Raw genomic sequence first — 18,655 nt, forward strand, 5'->3', positions numbered from 1 at the left:
ACAGAACTGACAGACGGGTCAAAAAACATTAAACCCTGAGGAACTTTGTTCCGTGGGGTATTATAAGGTCATCATTCCAAAAGAATGAAGGACCAGCAAAAGTATGCTTTCTGTCAGTCCTGTTAATGACAGTAAAATTAAGGTGGTTAAACTCTTGAGTATCCATATTCTTTGTGCTGACCATATTTCTTGGATATGAAACAACCCTTTTCTCATCATTTCTTTACTAATCTTAGGCATCCTCGGGTATCTTTTTCCTTGTTCAATTCTGGACATTTAACAAGACACTTAACTAGTTTACTTTATTTTTTATTGTCTTTAGAAAAAGAAGCCAAGGATCTTTCCTCCTAAATGTTTTCTTCTGGCCTCTTCATGGTCCATGATGCCTCCTGAGGTTGTTAGTACCAAAAATCTACAAGACAAATCATCAGAATTAAACCGTAAGAGAAGAAATTTACATAATATCGGGCAAATATAAAGTAATTATGTTTAATAGATTCCAAGAAGAATGTGTGACAAAAATATATGTTGGAAGGATGAACGAAAAAGGTGATTGCAACATTTAAATTATATAGTGTGGGTATATAGAGTGAAAATCATTATTTGAACTGGGTGTTTACTTTCAAAAATCATTTCATTCAATAAGTATTTCACGACATAAGATGGAAGTATAAAATTGAGTTAGCAAATAAAAAAACCCCACCACATTACATGTATTAAGATACCAATAAGTCAATCAAAAACCTTAGGGTTGAAAAAAGGACAACACCATGGCTAATAGACAAAAAATTTCACAAAATACAGAAAAACTTTCTAATAACACAAGCAAAAAGTACTGACAGTGCTGACAAAATACATTATATTCAGTAATAGTAGTCCAATTTCACCACTTTTCCTTGTCTATCAAATCATTTATTAAATCATAGCTTAGACATGCTAGTCTTAAAAATATTAAAATGTTTCATATCAAAACCTGGAAAAACTATTGACTATGATAGGGGAGATAACTCATTTATCCAAAATACTGTTTGTATTAATTTTATCATTTATATCTAAGAATTTCCGATAACGCTATCACTGACAAATATCAAAGGAAATAATGATTATTTAATATGCAAAAATTTGCATGTTTAAACTAATTTTCTTAAATGTGGGAATCAATGTCCAACAGACCATCAATTTGACCCATACTATATTTAACCAATCTATGTATTGAATATTCTATACCAATCATTAACTTTGTAATAAAGACAAAAACTAAATATTATGAATGTCTTTTAAAAATCTTTTAAAAAATGAGTGATTTCCCTTTGTACAGAAATGGATTAATTCATCAAAAATTAAATTCTTGGGAAAGGGCTATAATTGAAACACGAGAAAAGCTAAAATCTTGAAAATTGAACTTGACCTTCATTTAGTCACAGGAAACAATATATCTAAATTTGAAAAAAATTCTTCAAAGCGTTTTCATGTAAATGAATGGACACTGTTTGGCAGCCACCCGCCTGCGGTACATCCTTAAATCAATAACGTGATTTTTACTTTGAAAATCGGGTAAATGAACTTTATTTTGGTTGCTGAACAATAAGAAGTGTTGAAAATAAACATGTCAAGAGGTCAATCAGATGTTCGAGATGTAATTTATTCTTTATTTCCTGACAAATTCAGCAGGGTCGGGAGGTAGAAAACAAGCATTTTTTTTTACCTAAGTTACAGTAAAAATTTATACATACTATTTTTTCTTTCAATCACTTACCCAAACTGTCTTGAAGGTAACAGATTTGTGGTCCACTTCTCCATGTCTCTCATGGCAATGTCAAACCTTGGACTGATTACACCACACTAAAAAAAAGAACCCAAAATAAATACAACACAACTGTGTTTCAACCTTGAACTTTCATATCATCCTAACCTTATTCACAAGACACAACTAGCCCTCTGTTATTTTTAAGTTTTCTAAAATTGTAAACTATCAGTCTGTGCCAAAAACTTTTTGATAACTAAACCATTGGGCTAATGACCATGTAATGTCTACTGGACCAAACCAATTTTCAGAAGACTCATATTCTTTAATGATTTTCAGGGACAGATTTCCTAGTCCATAAAATTCAGCCTTGGCTTTTAGACTGATATCTAAGACCATAATTATCATGATTAAATCAAAAAATTGCAACAATATCAATTCAAAGGAAGGTTTAAAAATTCACAAAATGCCCTTGTCTGCTGAATTATGAAGGTATTCATACTTTTTTTTTAAAAGTATGATAACCCAAAAAAAAAGACAAACAAAATGGAAAAGTGAAATCCTCATTTATAGCACAGGGATTTGTTTCTGTAAAAAATATACCTATATACCTTAATTTAACACAAGGTACCCATCTTAACACAACCTTGGTCATGAATTAGCTGATCTATATACCATGTATTGGAAAATAAATTGTTAGAGACCAGAGTGTCATTATACTTCACAAATAACAAGTAAATAACAAAGAGATCTCTGTTTTCATGTTCCATTCAATGCGACCATATAAGTACGAAACTCCTTATACGGCTATTAGTGAATGGGTCTTATACAAAGATAGAATTCATATCTTATAATTTTATAAAACTAAAAATATCTGGAATACTGGTGGATTTCAGAATGAAATTAGAACAGAAATGGGCAACACTATTATACCTCTCTATTTCAAGGTCAGTATAAACTGGAATTTAGCCTTATCCAATTAACAAGATTAACAAGAAGATGAATGATTGTAAAGCTGACAAAAAGATATAGAGTGAAGGACTACTAGAATACACTATACCCCATGATATACAGATTACTTAGAACTATGTACAAGCGACATTACCATGAGACATAAATTCCATGTATCTTATAAGTATGAAGCAACCCAACTATTTTACATGTTTATCCTTTCCTCTGCAATTGTCAGTAGTGCCTGGATACTTGGCATATTAAGAGTGAAAAGTATACTAGGTATTATTTGTAAATGAATACACAATTAATCGTTTGTGTCTGTGTGGATTAAAAGGACCTACTAACTTAGACAAATAGTTTAGTTATCTAGTCACAACAGGCAGTTACTGATCCAATGTTTTTTAAATCCTAGATCATTTTTCTCATATTTTTTTTAGAACTTGAAGCTTTTTGATTGTTCATGTAGGCCTTTTCAATGCTTTACCTGGGTTGGTCCCCTGTGTTCATTTCAACATTGAAGCCACGATTGTTTGTATACATTGAGTGGTATCTATAGATTGTGTTTATCACTAGCATATATATATGGTGGAGCCTTGTTCCAGATGATAATTAGGTATGTCGTATTGACAACTGGTTTCCTTTGATTAGAGGTAACACAAACAGTTAATAATTTTTAAGAGATACCAGTAAAAGGATGAATACAAGGTCGGTGTCAATTTTGCAACTTTTTCTCGTAGATTTAAAAAAAAAAAAAAAAAAAAAAAACAGATACGATTTTGAAAATGCTCTCAGATATTCACTAGACCAATCGGGCAATCACTGGTGCTTCCGCACCAGTCGTATGAGATTTATACTAGACAAGGGCTTCGAGTTACAACTTAATGACGCAGTCGGACTGTAATTCTATTAAATCATGTAACATAATTATATTTGATTAGTGGTTGATTCAGTTTCTGCAGCAAATACAGCATTCATAATTTGGACTACCTATGTAAAAAGCTAATATATGTGAACATATATGCACATGCACATTCAAACTCTTTTCTTTAACACAGACAGAGGCATACTAGTACAGCTAAAAATTTGAAACATGTTGATGGAAAATTAATTAGAAATTTAAATTTTGACATACTTTATTTAATCTTCCTGTTAAATTGACAACAATTTTGCCATTTCTGTGGTCATCGACAATCTCAAACTCTCCAATGTAACCTGAAAAAATATACAACTTTTTTTAAGGCCAGGCCTTTGTATTTTGTTGGTTTACAGATTTAACAAAAGTAATGACACAATTTCATGTACAATTTTTTACTTAAACTGAAGTTCATCTCAAAAGTCTATAAATTGGGCTAATTAAATTGTCCTCTTGAACAAAATATACATTCAACACACTTAATCTGATTTACCAACTTGCATAAAAACATTCCTTTCTTTTAGAAGTTTTTTGTTTCAAACAATATATCCAAGATAAATAGTTAATCGGAACTGAAATGAAGGCCATACAAGTTGGAGGTTTTGTGTGCTGTAAGACCCTTTCCAACAGACCCCTTTCATTCAACAGTGCCTCTACCAAGTCAGGATAGTGACAATCAACCAATTGTTCTGATGAGAATCATTTGAAGAAACCCCATCCCCCTAAAAAGTAGCCAGTAGAAATAGACATGGTTCTTAACTATACCTTAAAGTTTAGTACATTTTGTTCTCTTACCTGGATACTTTAATTTATAAGTTTACTGTTTATTTGCTCCATATTTATTTTGTTAAATTATTTACATTAAGCTTGCATTGAGAGAAAGTATAGGAAGACATGTTCTATAAGTAAAAAGAAGTGTGTTTTTTAAGGTTTAATGCAGAAAAGTCAGCTGTGCTTTGTATAGGTCTTTTAGTCTGTAAGAAGACCAGAAGTCATATTGCCATTTTGAAAGCTGTGATTGTATATAAAGCTGCTTGTTGAGTTTTATTGGAATATCTCCACAAGGAAGTTTGTATTCAATATATAAATTGACTTTTATTATGAAATGTTTACATACAGATATTTTTAGTTCAGACTGAAACAATATTTCATATTTACCATGCTTCATCATTACTGTTAAAAATTTTATGATGACTTTTGATGAAGGTCTGATCAACACCTGCCTCTTTCCTCTTCTCTCAGCGGCTGCAATAGACCTCAGGGCGTCTGCCAATACGTTCATACGCACCATCTTGAGCTGAAAGTAATAATGCAATTAAGTAAGTATATAAACTTGTAAAGCATTTTCACTTGTACTTTGCTATTCATCTCAGTCCCATGTTGGATCATTTTATTGCAATATCATGATAATGCCACTGTCACATTAACTTTATTAAGACACAGTTGATCAAGTTCATCATTGTTCATATGGTCAGTTTGAATGAATTTCAGAAATAGCAAAATCATGAAAGTGGATATCTTATTAAAAACTCATAGGCAAAATTTCACAGGGTTTCGTTTTAGCACTTCTGAAACCGAAGGTAGTTAGTGCAAATATGACAGAATTTTGCAATTTATGATGTTGATAACTTTTTAACTAAATTTTTGTCAATCCTATTGTGCTATACACCTTATCGCTATCTCGCTTGAACTTTTGACATCATACAACAATCACTTTTCCATGCTTGTTTAGTTTATTTTCCATTGTGGCGTCAGATATTTTCTATTATGACGTCAAAATTTAACGGGAACTTTTGTGATGTCCAGTAATGGCGGACAAATAAGGTGTATTCAACAGAAGTATTTTACTCAAACCCATAAATGAAACAAATGGCTATTCCTCTACTTCTCTGGCATTGGATTGAGGGCATAGGCAAAACACGTTTTGGGGTTATCTTCATCCAAGCAAAGAACCGAATGTATGCATGAATTTCAATGGTCCTGCGAAAACTTTGTGCAGAGTTGGGCGACACTTAATACTAGAGGGTTAGTCAAAAGGCATGAAACTTTTATTTTGCAAGACTGCTCGACATACTTGGGCTCACAATGTTGGGAATCTGAGTTATGAATAGCTGCTGCAAATCAACAATTGCAACCCATCTTAACTATTTTGAAGCTGTCGGTTTATTCAAACACTAATGAAATACTTGACAGGAAAGTTTGAATCGGTGACAATTAAGATTGGAGATTAGTCAGTAACGTTTAATGCATACTTAAACAGTATTGTCATTTTACATTAAATATTTAACAGTGTGTCCACTCTATATCCTTACTGAAATTTAAAGTTATTTAAACATAATTAAATGATGTGATCGCAACAGATCTCAGTACGTTGATTCATGATGGACATGTCAAAGAACCAGATTGATTTTCCGATAATATGCTGTAAATTAAAGAAAAATTATCATTTACTTTTAAAGGTATTGGTTAAATTTATCATTTAAAGGCCTTTTATTCATTCAAATATTGTTCATTAGTTAGGATGATTGCAGATAATTTCAAACACAAATAATTTGGCATGTACCGTTGAAATTAGCGGAAGTAAAGGACGAAAACAGTGAAAGGAATTGTGGGTAAAACAGGTGCTCGTCTTAGTATAGAAAACGTTTTTCATTACATTGATTTTATTTTATCTATAAAACGTTTTGCTGACCTATTTCGTCGACAAGGCAATGTAAACAACATGGCCTCCAAGATTTGCTTCTGCTTCTGCCAGATAATTTGCTCTCTGCTTTCTCGTTATCCGACGTCTGATGGTAGTAGAATGAATCACATGTTTATCGCATAGGTATACCCTCGACTAACATTTCAGTGTAATATTTATGTAAGGTTTACTTAACTGCCAGAAAAGTGTGAAAAAATGAAAGATTTTAATAGTGACAGTAGTGTAAAGTAAACTATAATACAGAAATTATAAAATATTTCCAATATCCTTGACACTATCGATATAGCTTGCATGATATGATAAGATACGAAAGTTTTATTTTGATTTGGTTCACATATCACAGTACATATATAAGCTCTTGAGAATTTTTGACCGATTAAGGTTCATCATAACAAACGTACAAAAATGGCTTTATTTACATCTCAAAAACTACTCTGAGAACAGACTAACCATGTACAGTTGGAAAAGTTTTAAGGCCTGGCATCCACTAGATATATAAAAGTTAAATGCATTTTGTGTTTCAGAAAGATAAAAAAACTTTTTTGGATTTTGATGGGCATTTTTTTTTGTTCCTGCAGAAGGTGTCAAAATAAACTAAGTTGGGATACAACTTTGAGATGCTCCCTCTCAGGTAACAACTTATTGTATTGTCTTGATTGGCATGGACAATAGACAGAAAATAGATATCTACACAACTGTAGGTGAGTTAAAGGGTGTAATTGAGTGGACAGTATCAAATGAAATTCAGGTGTTTGTTTATTTTTACACCTTCTGCAGGAACGAAAAAAAAATGCCAATCAAAATCCAAAAAAGATTTTATCTTTCTGAAACACAAATTGCATTTAACTTTTATATATCTAGTGGATGCCAGGCCTTAAAACTTTACAGACTGGACAGGTTAGTCTGTACTCAGAGTAGTTTTTGAGATGTAAATACAGTCATTTTTGTCTATTTGTTATGATGAACCTTAAATAGATAACATATACATGACATTAAAACAGAAAGGAATCAGGACAACTCAGATCAAAGACAACTTTGATCACTTTAAAAGACAACTCAGTCTATTTTGAAAGACAACTCATTACAACTTAAAAGACAAGTTCTAATGAGTGGTCTTAAGTTGTCTTACAGGTGGTCCAAGTTGTCTTAAAAGTGGTCCAAGTTGTCTTGGTCTGAGTTGTCATGTATTCAACAGAGAGCATGCAGATAACTTATATCATGTATATTACAGTACATAGATACAGCATATTGAAATAAATGCAAAGCAATACTAAACTACACATCTAAACATGCCAAAACTGAAGCATAACTAAAATTAAAGCAAAACTAATTTAAAGCATTTAAAATTAAAGCAAACACCTGCACTGATGCATGATGTAAAATGATCCTTCTGGTCGATAGGCTTATTTACACTTTTGATATTTAGCTAAATTTTGTCTCCAAATGACTCTAGATCTGTCTCTGAATAACCTTTTAAGGTCAAGCAACAGTCACTTTTTAATTATGACATCAATTTTTTTAAATTGTGATACAATATTTTGCAGGAACTTGTTTGGTATTGAGTAATGGTAGACAAATTTGCAAGTGTAAATAAGTCTATTATTTTGATAATTTTTTCCAAATGGGTATATTTATTTCCTTCCACTTATAATATTAAGACATATAAATGTAAACTAATTATCTGTTCCTTGTTTTAAAAAAATGTAAATCAAGCACCGAACTGGGAAAATCATAGGAAAGGGCTATTATTGTTATAAATAAGTATGAGAATGAGAATTCTTGTGTCCAAATTTTCACAGCAGAGCACACTTGTGACAAAATTACTTTTTGTTAAATAATATATTCCTTTTCAAAATAGACCTATAGTTTTTAACTTCTACTTCATTTTGTCTCTGGTGGAGAGTTGTCTCATTGGCAATCATACCACATCTTATTTTTATATCATTAATGTTGAAGGCCATACTGTCAGTGACCTATAGTTGCCAAGATCTACGTCACTTGGTCTTTGATGGATAGTTTTCTCATTGGCAATCATACCACTTCTCCATATTTTATATTCTGTCAAAACACTTAATGCATATAATTATGTTACATGTACATGCATAAACATTATTAAATAATGTGTCTGAAATTACCCGGACCTGGTGGCCAAACAGGTTTTGTGGCTTGAATGCATCAATAGCCCTTGCACTAGTTTTATAGACTATATATTTTTATATTCACTTCAGTATTTCATGTTTTCCTTGATCATTAATCATTGTAAGTTAAATTACAATGTTTTCTTAAGAATCAGTTTTACTATGGCCTTGTTTAACATTACTTCTCAGTTTTTGACAAAACTCCATAAAGATCCAACTAATTTTAAATTAATTGATTATAAACCTAAGGTTACTTGGATGATGTTTCTTGCTTTGTATACACTGTAATTCAAACTTGTATACTGAAATTTCTGTAATTTCAAGTAATCTGATATGATCATAATTGGGAATAAATAAAATTTAAAAAGTACTTTATCTTTCCCAACATATTATTAAAGAGGAAAGATCAGATTTGCTATACTTAGAAAATACTTTGTGCATATAAATTAGAATCTTTTTAAGCTTTGTTTCACATTTGTAATTTTTTTTATACCTGAATTAATGATTTATTTTTAAGATTGTTAATTTTCTTACCAACAGCAGTATATTATATTCCTGTAAAATGTTCAATATCAGCACCAGACTGAGATTATGTGATAGATGACAAGTGTTCTCTCAGCCTGGTGGTGAAAATGACTGTTATATGAAGCAGAAATTCTTAAAGATATCTTGAGCATTGAAAAGCACATATATATATATTTCTCTACAAATTTTACTTTGAAAAAGGGTAAATAAATCTTGTTTGCAAAAATTGCAAGGGACTTAAAAACCACTGAGTGTAGTTACCAGTTCCAATTACTGTTTAACTATTCTGATTTTAAAGGAAAGGGTTGGATGAGCCTGCTTTGGCTTAATTTTTAATAAATCTTTGTGTTTGAAATTGAAAACAAACAACATGACATATTGTTTAGAATTCATGATGTTATGGAAAAAAAACTTCTACACATTTTCATAAAAATACATACTAGGTTTTAATTCATATGGTTTAAATTTTGGGACCTGGATATACATGTATACAACACACACAAAAACTAGATGAGTAATTAACTGTAGTTTTATATGCATTTTTATATAGAAACATAATAAAATGTTTATATGAACAATTACCACCTCTCTTTAAAATATTTACACAAACTTTGTGCATGCACTCTTTATTTTTTCACTCTCATATATGTTTTCAGTTTTTAAAGAAAAATTAAATTTTGAAAAAAAGAGTTATGCCATTTTTCATCCTTTAAATTGCAGTGAAAATTTACATCAGATGTAGAATGCAAATATTCTTGCTTTTTTTCCCTGCTGTTATTAAGGAATTAACAAGTATTTTATGAATAAAAGATTGTAAATTGAAACAGTTCAGATTATTGATATATATTTTACTTTGTGGTTCACTTTTGATAAATCAGATAAACCTTAATTTACATGCTATACAAATGTATATTCTATTTCTTTAAGGATATAATTCCTGCCAAGATGTCTATGTACAGTACCAGACCAACCACAATAAGAAGTGGCATTACTTTGAAGCCAAAATATAATGTCCAACACTGTTCAGATAAACACACAGAAGAACAGGTATATTTTATTTAAACCAGTTTTAATTTTATTTAAAAACAAATCAAGTTAAATGAGTGTAAAGTATAGTTAGAGCAACTGCATATTAGCCCAAAACTCAAATAAATGAAATTTTTTTGCAGTGTGATCTCAGAACTTTATTGACACTCTAGGCAGTTTACACTGTACCAAGAGGCACACAAATGATACAAATAATATTTTACAATGGTGAACAAGATAGAAAAAAATATACATACATAGTTCATTATACCTTATTCTCTGTAGTCTGTACACAAGTATACACATAAATAACACGTGAAATCTCTGATAGAAATACAATCTAATTAGAACTCACAAAGTTTAGGTAATTTGAGTATTTGAACATAAAACTAAAAATAGTTCTTTATGATATATAGATATAAGAAGATGTGGTATGAGTGCCATTGAAACAACTATCCATCCAAGTCAAAATTTATAAAAGTAAACCATTATAGGTCAAAGTACGGTCTTCAACACAGAGCCTTGGCTCACACAAAACAGCAAGCTATAAAGGGCCCCAAAAATATATACATTTTGTATTAGTCAGGATTTAATTATTTTCTCTCTCTCTTTCTCTCTCTCTCTTTGTTCATATTTGAAGGGAAGGAGAAACATTTAAACAATTTTTATCTCTGTGTTTCTGATATCATTGAAGTGGATTTTCACGGTCATTTCTGATTTAGCATGTATCATCTTCAATTATTACAAAGCTCAAAAAAACCAATGTTCCTTGTAAAAAAAATTGACATAATAGCTGTTGTTTGAAAAGAACATGTGTTATTCAAAACAAAAATTTTTGTACAATGTATGCGGCACTGTGCACCTCATATTTCCAGTCATCCTTTATTTTGACCAAAAAGTTTTTAAAGCATCAATTTGCAATGTACATGATGTAGTGTATAGTCTACATGAATTTGTCAATAAGTCTTTATTAAACATATGAAAGGCTTAACTTTTTTACTTTATTTTCTAGTAACAATCTGTTCCCTGGCCAATAGATTAGAGAATAAAATCTTTTGGGTGATTCCATATCTGTATCTTGTTCTATTGTTGAATGCATTTTATGGTTATTTGAAAAAAAATCCTATTTTTCTTATATTTTATACTAATTTATGAATATTGTTTTGTTTATGATTAGATTATATAATCATTTCAATATACACAGATAAAATTATAATTTGAGACTTTTTTATGCACATTTTATTCATTAAAGCATAATTATAATATATATATATATATAACTGTTTCTTCTGTTATAGAAAGATATAGTGAGAAATGCTCAGGCAGAACTACATACGATTATTACAGCATTGGAAGTAGTGAAGTCAGATCAAGAGGTTGACCGACTTAGAGAGGACTGCGTGAAAATCAAAGAAAAAGTAGATAAAGCTTTGTTGACCTTGAAAATCTTGTATAAGATAAATGCTGAGTTACAGTATGCCAGAGCAGATGTCAGGAATGGAGAAGGGGAGCTAATCACTATTGCTCGTAAACGTGTAAAATGGTTAGAGGATCGTATGGCCACGCTATGTGGTAAAAATAAGCGTCAGGTATGAACTTCTATTTATAGAAATTTATTTTATGATCAAAAATGATGTGTGAAGTGGGAATATTCATGTTAGCTTTCAAGAGTAAAGATTAATTTGTTTCACATGTATTACAAAAATTTAATCGAATGAAATAATTGTAAATAATTTACAAAAGTAAAAAGAAATCACCATACAAGTTAATGGTATATACCTTATACTATGATATTTTAATTACCGGTACTTCACAGCAACATATGCTCAATTAGAAGCATGCATTTATATGTAGAAACCAAATTTTGGATGCTATAGCATAAGATAACATCAGGTCATTGCTTCAGAATTGGCATGATTTATAACTGATAAATTAGAAATGATTAAGAAACTAAGGTTCTAACTGCCTCAAGTCCAATAAGATGGATTTGTCTATTCTTTTTGATCAAACAGCTGCTCTGTCTATGAAGAAACAACATCAAAAATGTGGTGTTCACTGAATAACCCGTGTAGCAGGTTATAAAAGTGTACACAACAGCTTTGAGGTTATTTCGAATAGAAGGAAAAAATATTACAGTCATTATGCCCTGCTGTAGTTTTACTCTTGTCCGTCAGTACATAGAGACGTACGGACGTCCCAAAATTGGTTTCCTTTCTCTAACTTGAGTTTGCCTCAACCAAATGTTACGAAACTTATACACAATGCTTATTATCACAAAATACAGATCAAGTTTGAATTTTTGTAGCGTCACTCTAACCGTTAGAGTAATGCCCCTTTATCAATGGAAAAATTACAAAATTTTTAGTTTCCGTTCTCTAACTTAAGTTTGCCTCAACCAAATGTTATGAAACTTAAACACAATGCTTATTACCACAAAACAGATTAAGTTTGAATTTTGGTGGGGTCACTATAACCACTCTAGAGTTATTCCTCTTTATAAATGGAAAAATTGCAAAATGTTTAGTTTCCGTTCTCTAACTTAAGTTTGCCTCAACCAAATATTATGAAACTTATACACAATGCTTATTACCACAAAATAAAGATCAAGTTTGAATTTTGGTGGGGTCACTTTAACCATTCTCGAGTTATGCCCCTTTATAAATGGAAAAAAATGCAAAATTTTTAGTTTCCATTCTCTTACTTAAGTTGCCTCAACCAAATGTTATTAAACTTATACACAATGCTTTTTACCACAAAACACAGATCAAGTTGAATTTTGGTGGCGTCACTTTAATCATTATCGAGTTATGCCCCTTTATAAATTGAAAAAATTGCAAAATATTTAGTTTCCATTCTGTAACTTAAGTTTGCCCCAACCAAACATTATGAAACCTTTCCACAATACTTATTACCACAAAACTCAGATCAAGTACAAATTTGGGTAGCGTCACTTTTATTGTTCTTGAGTTATGTCCCTTTATAATGTTGTATGCAAGCGGGGGCATCATCTGTGTCCATGGGGACACATTCTCCATTTATTCCTTATAATTTATTTCTAAATTCAATTTTTTCATGAGTAAACCATGCAAAAATGTTGATGATGTCACTGTCACATGACAAAATTATGTCTATGAGCTGATAGACAAAAAACTTTTAGCCAATCAGAAGATTTGTTAAATCCAAAATTAAATTATCTGTTTATATCATAGGCTTTCAAAGTTTTGGATGTGACTATTGTGAGTATTCCTGAGGAAAAAAAATCAAAAGTGTTTTGGACACATCAAAGTTATAAAATGTTCACATTGTGATAGTGCTTCTTGTAGCATTTGCATAGGGAAGGGTATTTTTTTCTCAGAATGCACTCTTAGTGTGATTGGCTTCACTTTAGGGCACCCTTTGGGTAGACAAGGACTACACGTTTAAGGCACCTTTTACATAGATATAAAGGCACTGTTATGGATAGGAATTTTCAGAATATGCCATTGTTTCCTGTTTACAGTTAAGAAATAAAGATATGCATATTAGGTAACTAATTTCATTCCTTTTTGTCTTGCCGGCGACAAAAGTCACGGGAAGCGAGACATAGGGATTACTTTTCCAGCGACAGCGGTTGCATCAACAATTGTTAAGTTTTCTGCTTAGTTAGTTTGAAAGGAATACTTGTGATAGATCATTGATATTTAATACAAAGTTGCATTACTATCAGCACATACATTGTATCAGTTTGACGACTATTTCTAGGCCCTGCCCCCTAGGTCATGGTCCAGCAACTTTGAATTAACTAGCAACTTTCAATGTTAAGTTTTCTGCTTAAGTTAGTTTGATAGGAACTATTTGTGATAGATCATTGATATTTTATATAAAGTTGCATTACTATCGGTACATATCGTTTTGACGACTATTTTGAGGACCTGCCCCCTAAGTCATGGTCCAGTGACTTTGAATTAATAAGCAATTTTCAATGTTAAGTTTTCTGCTTAAGTTAGTTTGATAGGATCTACTTGTGATAAATCAAGGATATTTTATATGAAGTCGCATTTCTGTCAGTACATATCAGTTTGATGACTATTTTAAGGCCACAGCCCCTAGGACATGGTCCAGTGACTTTGAATTAATAAGCAATTTTCAATGTTAAGTTTTCTGCTTGAGTTAGTTTGATAGGATCTACTTGTGATAGATCAATGATATTTTGTATGAAGTCGCATTACTATCAGTACATATCTGTTTGATGACTATTTTGAGGCCCTGCCCCCCTAGGTCATGGTCCAGTGACTTTGTATTAATTAGCAATTTTCAATGTTAAGTTTTCTGCTTAAGTCAGTTTGATAAGAACTACTTGTGGCAGATCAATAATATTTTGTATAAAGTTGCATTACTATCAGTACATCTCAGCTTGTTGACCATTTCTAGGCCCTTCCCACAAGATCATGGTTCAGCGACTTTGAATTAATAAGCAATGTTGCTGTCCATCAGATTGTCTTTTTCTGAATTTTATGTGGACAGTCGAGACATATCTCTGTGTCAACAGTTTATTGTAATAAAATTATCAATTCTAGATTCAGCTAATAGAATCTTGATAGTGCAACTGCCTCCTTTAAATCTATACCTCTAGTTATATACTTTTATACCGGAGCCCTCATTGTCTAAGGATGTGTTGTGAATGTGTCAAGACTTGCATGACCAAGAGTATGCATTGTTTTTTAGCTGCACAAAAGAATAAGTGCCAAATATTTTTCGAATCTGACATGTTCATTTCCTTGGCTCAAACTGTACAACACTGTTTAGGCTATTCATCTTTTTTTTTTCAACTTAATTCTGTTGTTTTTTTGGGTTTTTTTTTGACTGATGGGGTGTTGATTTTTGGTACTAAAAATCTTATCAATTAGCCTGTAATTGACTTATTATCTTTCAGGAATAGGTCATGCATTGTAGATGTAATTAAAACTATATAAGCTATTCTCTTAACATTAATTTTTCAAAGTGAAAAGACTTGTCTTTTGAATTGGAGATAAAAGTCAGTTTAAACATTTGTATTTTATATAAAAAACTAAGGTTATTTTAACATTTATATTGTTTAATTTAATAGGGTCAAACTGGACTAAGACAATCTCATAAAACATACACAACAGCTGTAACGTTTCGATCAGACAGTGAGGACTTTAGTGAACAGAGACTCCCTCCCATTAGCCAGAGACCAGGTTATTCTGATGATGAAGGACCTAGTTCACTGTATACACCATCTATCAGTGGATCAGAAGATTTACAGGAACTACAGGTACAGTACATGCACATGTGTACACCCGTGTAGCCCAGGGGGGGGGTTCAGACCAACCCTTTCTTAAAATAATACTATTACCCGTAAAACTTTTTAAAGTTAAGATTCAGATTTAAATTTGTCTATTAAAGTCAGAGCCACATGGCCCCAACCACCTCACTCAAATTAAAGATATCGCAGCTAGTAGGCCTGATGTGTTCAGGCACATCTATTTTAGTAAAGCTGAATTCACTGCATGAACATTATTATCACTGTTAAATTTGCTGACCAAATGTATTTAGGGAAGGAACTTAAAAAAGGAATTAACCCATGGGAGCTATTTATAATCTTTGGTTTGTGTTTATATTGAGAGAGATGTTTTGGTACAACTGATCGCAGCAGCAATTTATAAAGTGCCTTTCCACAGTAATTTACATGTGCTAACATTCCCTTGTTGATGAATTAGAATACCAAAAAGAAGTCCATATATGTATACATGTGCACACTTCATCACATATATACTAAGATGCTGAATCAGCAATTGTTTAGACCAGTTTCATGTATATTTTTTATATCTGTTTTAGACTTCTTACTTCTTACTTACACTAGATTCAAACTGTAATGAATTAACTCAAATTTATGCACGCAGCACATGCATCTTCATTTTTATAAGCTTGATTGCCAACAGTTTGCAAGTCAAATTTATGTTGACAAATGACTGGGATCAATTAACTTATTTTGTCCAAGTCATGTAGAAAACAAAAGTCACAAAGACTTAAAAAAATTAGGAAAGTAAAACAAGTTGGTCACGGAATAACTTTTTATATGATAATTAGATAACTTACAAATTTTTACTCAGAGAGGGCAGAGAGGGATGATGGACACACCTATGTCAGAGGCCTCATCAGAAGTACCTACTACTACAGCTTACAAACAAGTGGAGGAAGAATCAGATGAATCTGATATAGAATCCAGTACAAAGAAAGGATCCAGTACTAGTTCTTCTGAGAGAAAAGATACCAGTTCAGGACAGTCTGAAGCTGGGGACCAGTTAGGTGAACTGCCTTCTGTATTCCAGAAGAAAGAATTTATACAGACAAGTTCTCCCCAACCAATTGTTATAACAGCTACAGTTCAGGTAGACCATTAACTCAAATGCAATGTTAACTTATTTTTGTACATATAGATTTGTTATTGGTAAACATGCAGTACAGTCCATAGAAATTATGAGGGCATATTCACAGATTCAGAATCTTAAAAATTCTATTTGATTTATTTTCAATATTACACTTCAAAACTATTATTTATAGTAACACATTCAACAAACTATACTCAATAAATGGTGAATTATTAGTTAAATTTTTGTGTTCAGTTTGAAGACTCATGTTGCAGAATTGCCATATTCCTTAAATGTTTAAAAAACAAACTACCTTGGTTATCTCAGAGAAGCTTGCTCACATCAAGTTAGGGAGTTCATTTGATGAACACAGCAATTAACAAGATTGGGTAGGTTTGATAGAAATCTCATAAAACATAAAATGTTATCGTCCTGAATGTGCATGTATAAGAATCGGCCTTAGGAAACTACCTACCCATTTTATTTCAAAATTTCTGATACTACCTAAATACTGTTTTTTGCTTGCAAGAGTCACATTTTTTTTCATTCTGCTTGTCTGTCCTCATATTTTGTTTCTTTGCATTCTAGATACGCAGGAACATTTTTTTAAAGCAACCACCAGTTAATAAGTAGTCATATCTTTTTCTATGAGGGAAAATTATGTCATAGACCACAAATGATACTATGAAAATAGAAAGTACACAAAGCTTGTAATACTTTGATTATTTTGTGCAGAACTTATTTTTATATGCTACTTTTAATATAGGAAGAAGATGAGGATGAAGAAGAGGATGAAGATGAGGAGGAAGAAAAAGAGGATGATGATAAAGCTCAAGGTCAAGAGGAAGTACAACCTGATAAGGTCAAAGGTCAGGAACAAGAAGCAGTTGGTGAACAAGAGGAGACACAAGAGAAAAGTGGTGCTGAAAAGCAAGAAAAAACTTTCCTTACAGAAGTTTCTGCTGTCACAAACAAAAGTCGTGTAACCATAGTAACACCCACAAGAGAAGACACACGACAAGGTACTGAATTATTTGTTTAATATATTAGTCTTTCCACTTTTCTAGATTTCTAAAATCGCGAGAGATTAAAAGATCCATTTTTCCCTAGTTGTCAAGAATAAATGATAAATTTTTGGATAATAAAAAGTTTGCTTAAATTCAATAATAATAAAGTCCAAAAATTAAATATTTGAATTTGGGTGAAAAGATTATGAATTAAAAATCGGCTTCATTTCTTTCAGGACAGAAAACAGATAATAGAAATTGGCTCCATCAGCTGTATTCATAGTAGATCTTTATTCTATTTTAGGCAAAAAATGGAGTTTTTCTAATTTATAATTACATCCTAAAAATTTGTAATTTTTTTTTTCTTTAAAGAATTCTTTTTTATTTGAATTGTAGTTAGTTGTTCTTAAGCTTTTTCTCAGATAAAAGATATATTTTGTTTTATCTTTCTTCCTGTAAATCAACTACATTGTATAACAATTAGAAAAAGGCCAACCAGAATTTTCTGTGTCCTTAAAATTAAAACTATGGTTATTCAATGCCTGAATATGTAACAGACAAAAAAAGATGATACTATTTTTAAGGTTCAAACAAGGATGACTATACTGTATGGGTTTTGCTCATTGTTAAAAAACACTGTTTGGTGACCTATTATTGTTTACATCTACTTCAATTGAACTCTAGTAGATAGTTATCTCAATCATATCACATCTCCTTTTTTCAATTAATTATATCAGTTGGAAAGCAAGTCCTTGGAAACGTCCGTTGTCGTCAAGCTCTATCAGCAACAATAGCAAGGGAATTAATTAGGTGGTATTACAGTCGTCGGTGACGTCAAAAAGTCCGCGAAATAAATCGGCTAAAAAATCGACGTTTAAACTATTTTTTCAACTTGTCATGCTTTTATTATAATTGATTTTTAAAGTTTGTAGATGTTGTGAACAATATAGTTTCAATACGACATTGAAACATTGTCGAAAATAACTTTTATTTGCTATTAGTTCATCCTGTCCGTTCTAAAAATTATCAGCCATCTTTTTTGTTCTCCAAAAACATCGAATTTATATAACTTGACGTTTGCGTATCCAAATACGGAATAGAACGTTAAAAATCTTAAATGAAACCGGGTAACTTATTTCAAATTTCTACACAATTATGAAGCCATCATTTTTTACTCTAATACAACAATTTTAGTGACCACCAGTCATGTCAATTTGTAGCTGGTTTTGGCTGATTTTCTAGTTCAAAACAGTGAATGTGCAGCTTCTTTTCA

The 18,655-nt window shown here is 31.5% G+C and overlaps 2 protein-coding genes across 7 annotated transcripts in view; one reads left to right on the forward strand and one right to left on the reverse strand.

The window, feature by feature from the left end:
• Positions 1–293: 293 nt before the first annotated feature.
• Positions 294–6,216, reverse strand: LOC127709937 (40S ribosomal protein S15Aa). Its single transcript, XM_052215643.1, has 5 exons — positions 6,175–6,216; positions 4,770–4,908; positions 3,831–3,910; positions 1,757–1,842; positions 294–412 (listed from the first exon to the last, which is right to left on the reverse strand). Exons 2-5 carry the CDS (start codon positions 4,900–4,902, stop codon positions 319–321), a joined length of 393 nt encoding a protein of 130 aa, XP_052071603.1. The 5' UTR covers positions 4,903–4,908; positions 6,175–6,216; the 3' UTR covers positions 294–318.
• An 87-nt stretch (positions 6,217–6,303) lies between these two features.
• The window catches only part of LOC127709902 (uncharacterized), a 46,897-nt gene continuing 34,545 nt past the window's right edge, over positions 6,304–18,655 (forward strand). For 5 of the 6 annotated variants that reach the window (XM_052215589.1, XM_052215587.1, XM_052215588.1 and 2 more), the window contains exons 1-7: positions 6,304–6,438; positions 9,906–10,025; positions 11,303–11,593; positions 13,214–13,240; positions 15,091–15,279; positions 16,118–16,396; positions 17,142–17,397. In XM_052215589.1, the coding sequence (XP_052071549.1) occupies positions 9,924–10,025; positions 11,303–11,593; positions 13,214–13,240; positions 15,091–15,279; positions 16,118–16,396; positions 17,142–17,397 (1,144 nt within the window). In that variant the 5' untranslated portion in view covers positions 6,304–6,438; positions 9,906–9,923. The remainder of the gene's footprint in view (positions 6,439–9,905; positions 10,026–11,302; positions 11,594–13,213; positions 13,241–15,090; positions 15,280–16,117; positions 16,397–17,141; positions 17,398–18,655) is intronic. The other variant, XM_052215590.1, reaches the window with a different exon arrangement.

Source organism: Mytilus californianus, unplaced genomic scaffold (assembly GCF_021869535.1).
Source record: "Mytilus californianus isolate M0D057914Y unplaced genomic scaffold, xbMytCali1.0.p SCAF_7, whole genome shotgun sequence".
NCBI classification, from domain to species: domain Eukaryota; kingdom Metazoa; phylum Mollusca; class Bivalvia; order Mytilida; family Mytilidae; genus Mytilus; species Mytilus californianus.

Coding starts and splice junctions, on each gene's coding strand:
- LOC127709937 (XM_052215643.1), bottom strand. CDS start 4,902: ATGGTGCGTATGAACGTATTGGCAGACGCCCTGAGGTCTATTGCAGCC. Junction 3,911..4,769: donor AACAGTAATGATGAAGCATG/GTAAATATGAAA, acceptor ATATTTTTTCAG/GTTACATTGGAGAGTTTGAG. Junction 413..1,756: donor TTACCTTCAAGACAGTTTGG/GTAAGTGATTGA, acceptor TTTGTCTTGTAG/ATTTTTGGTACTAACAACCT.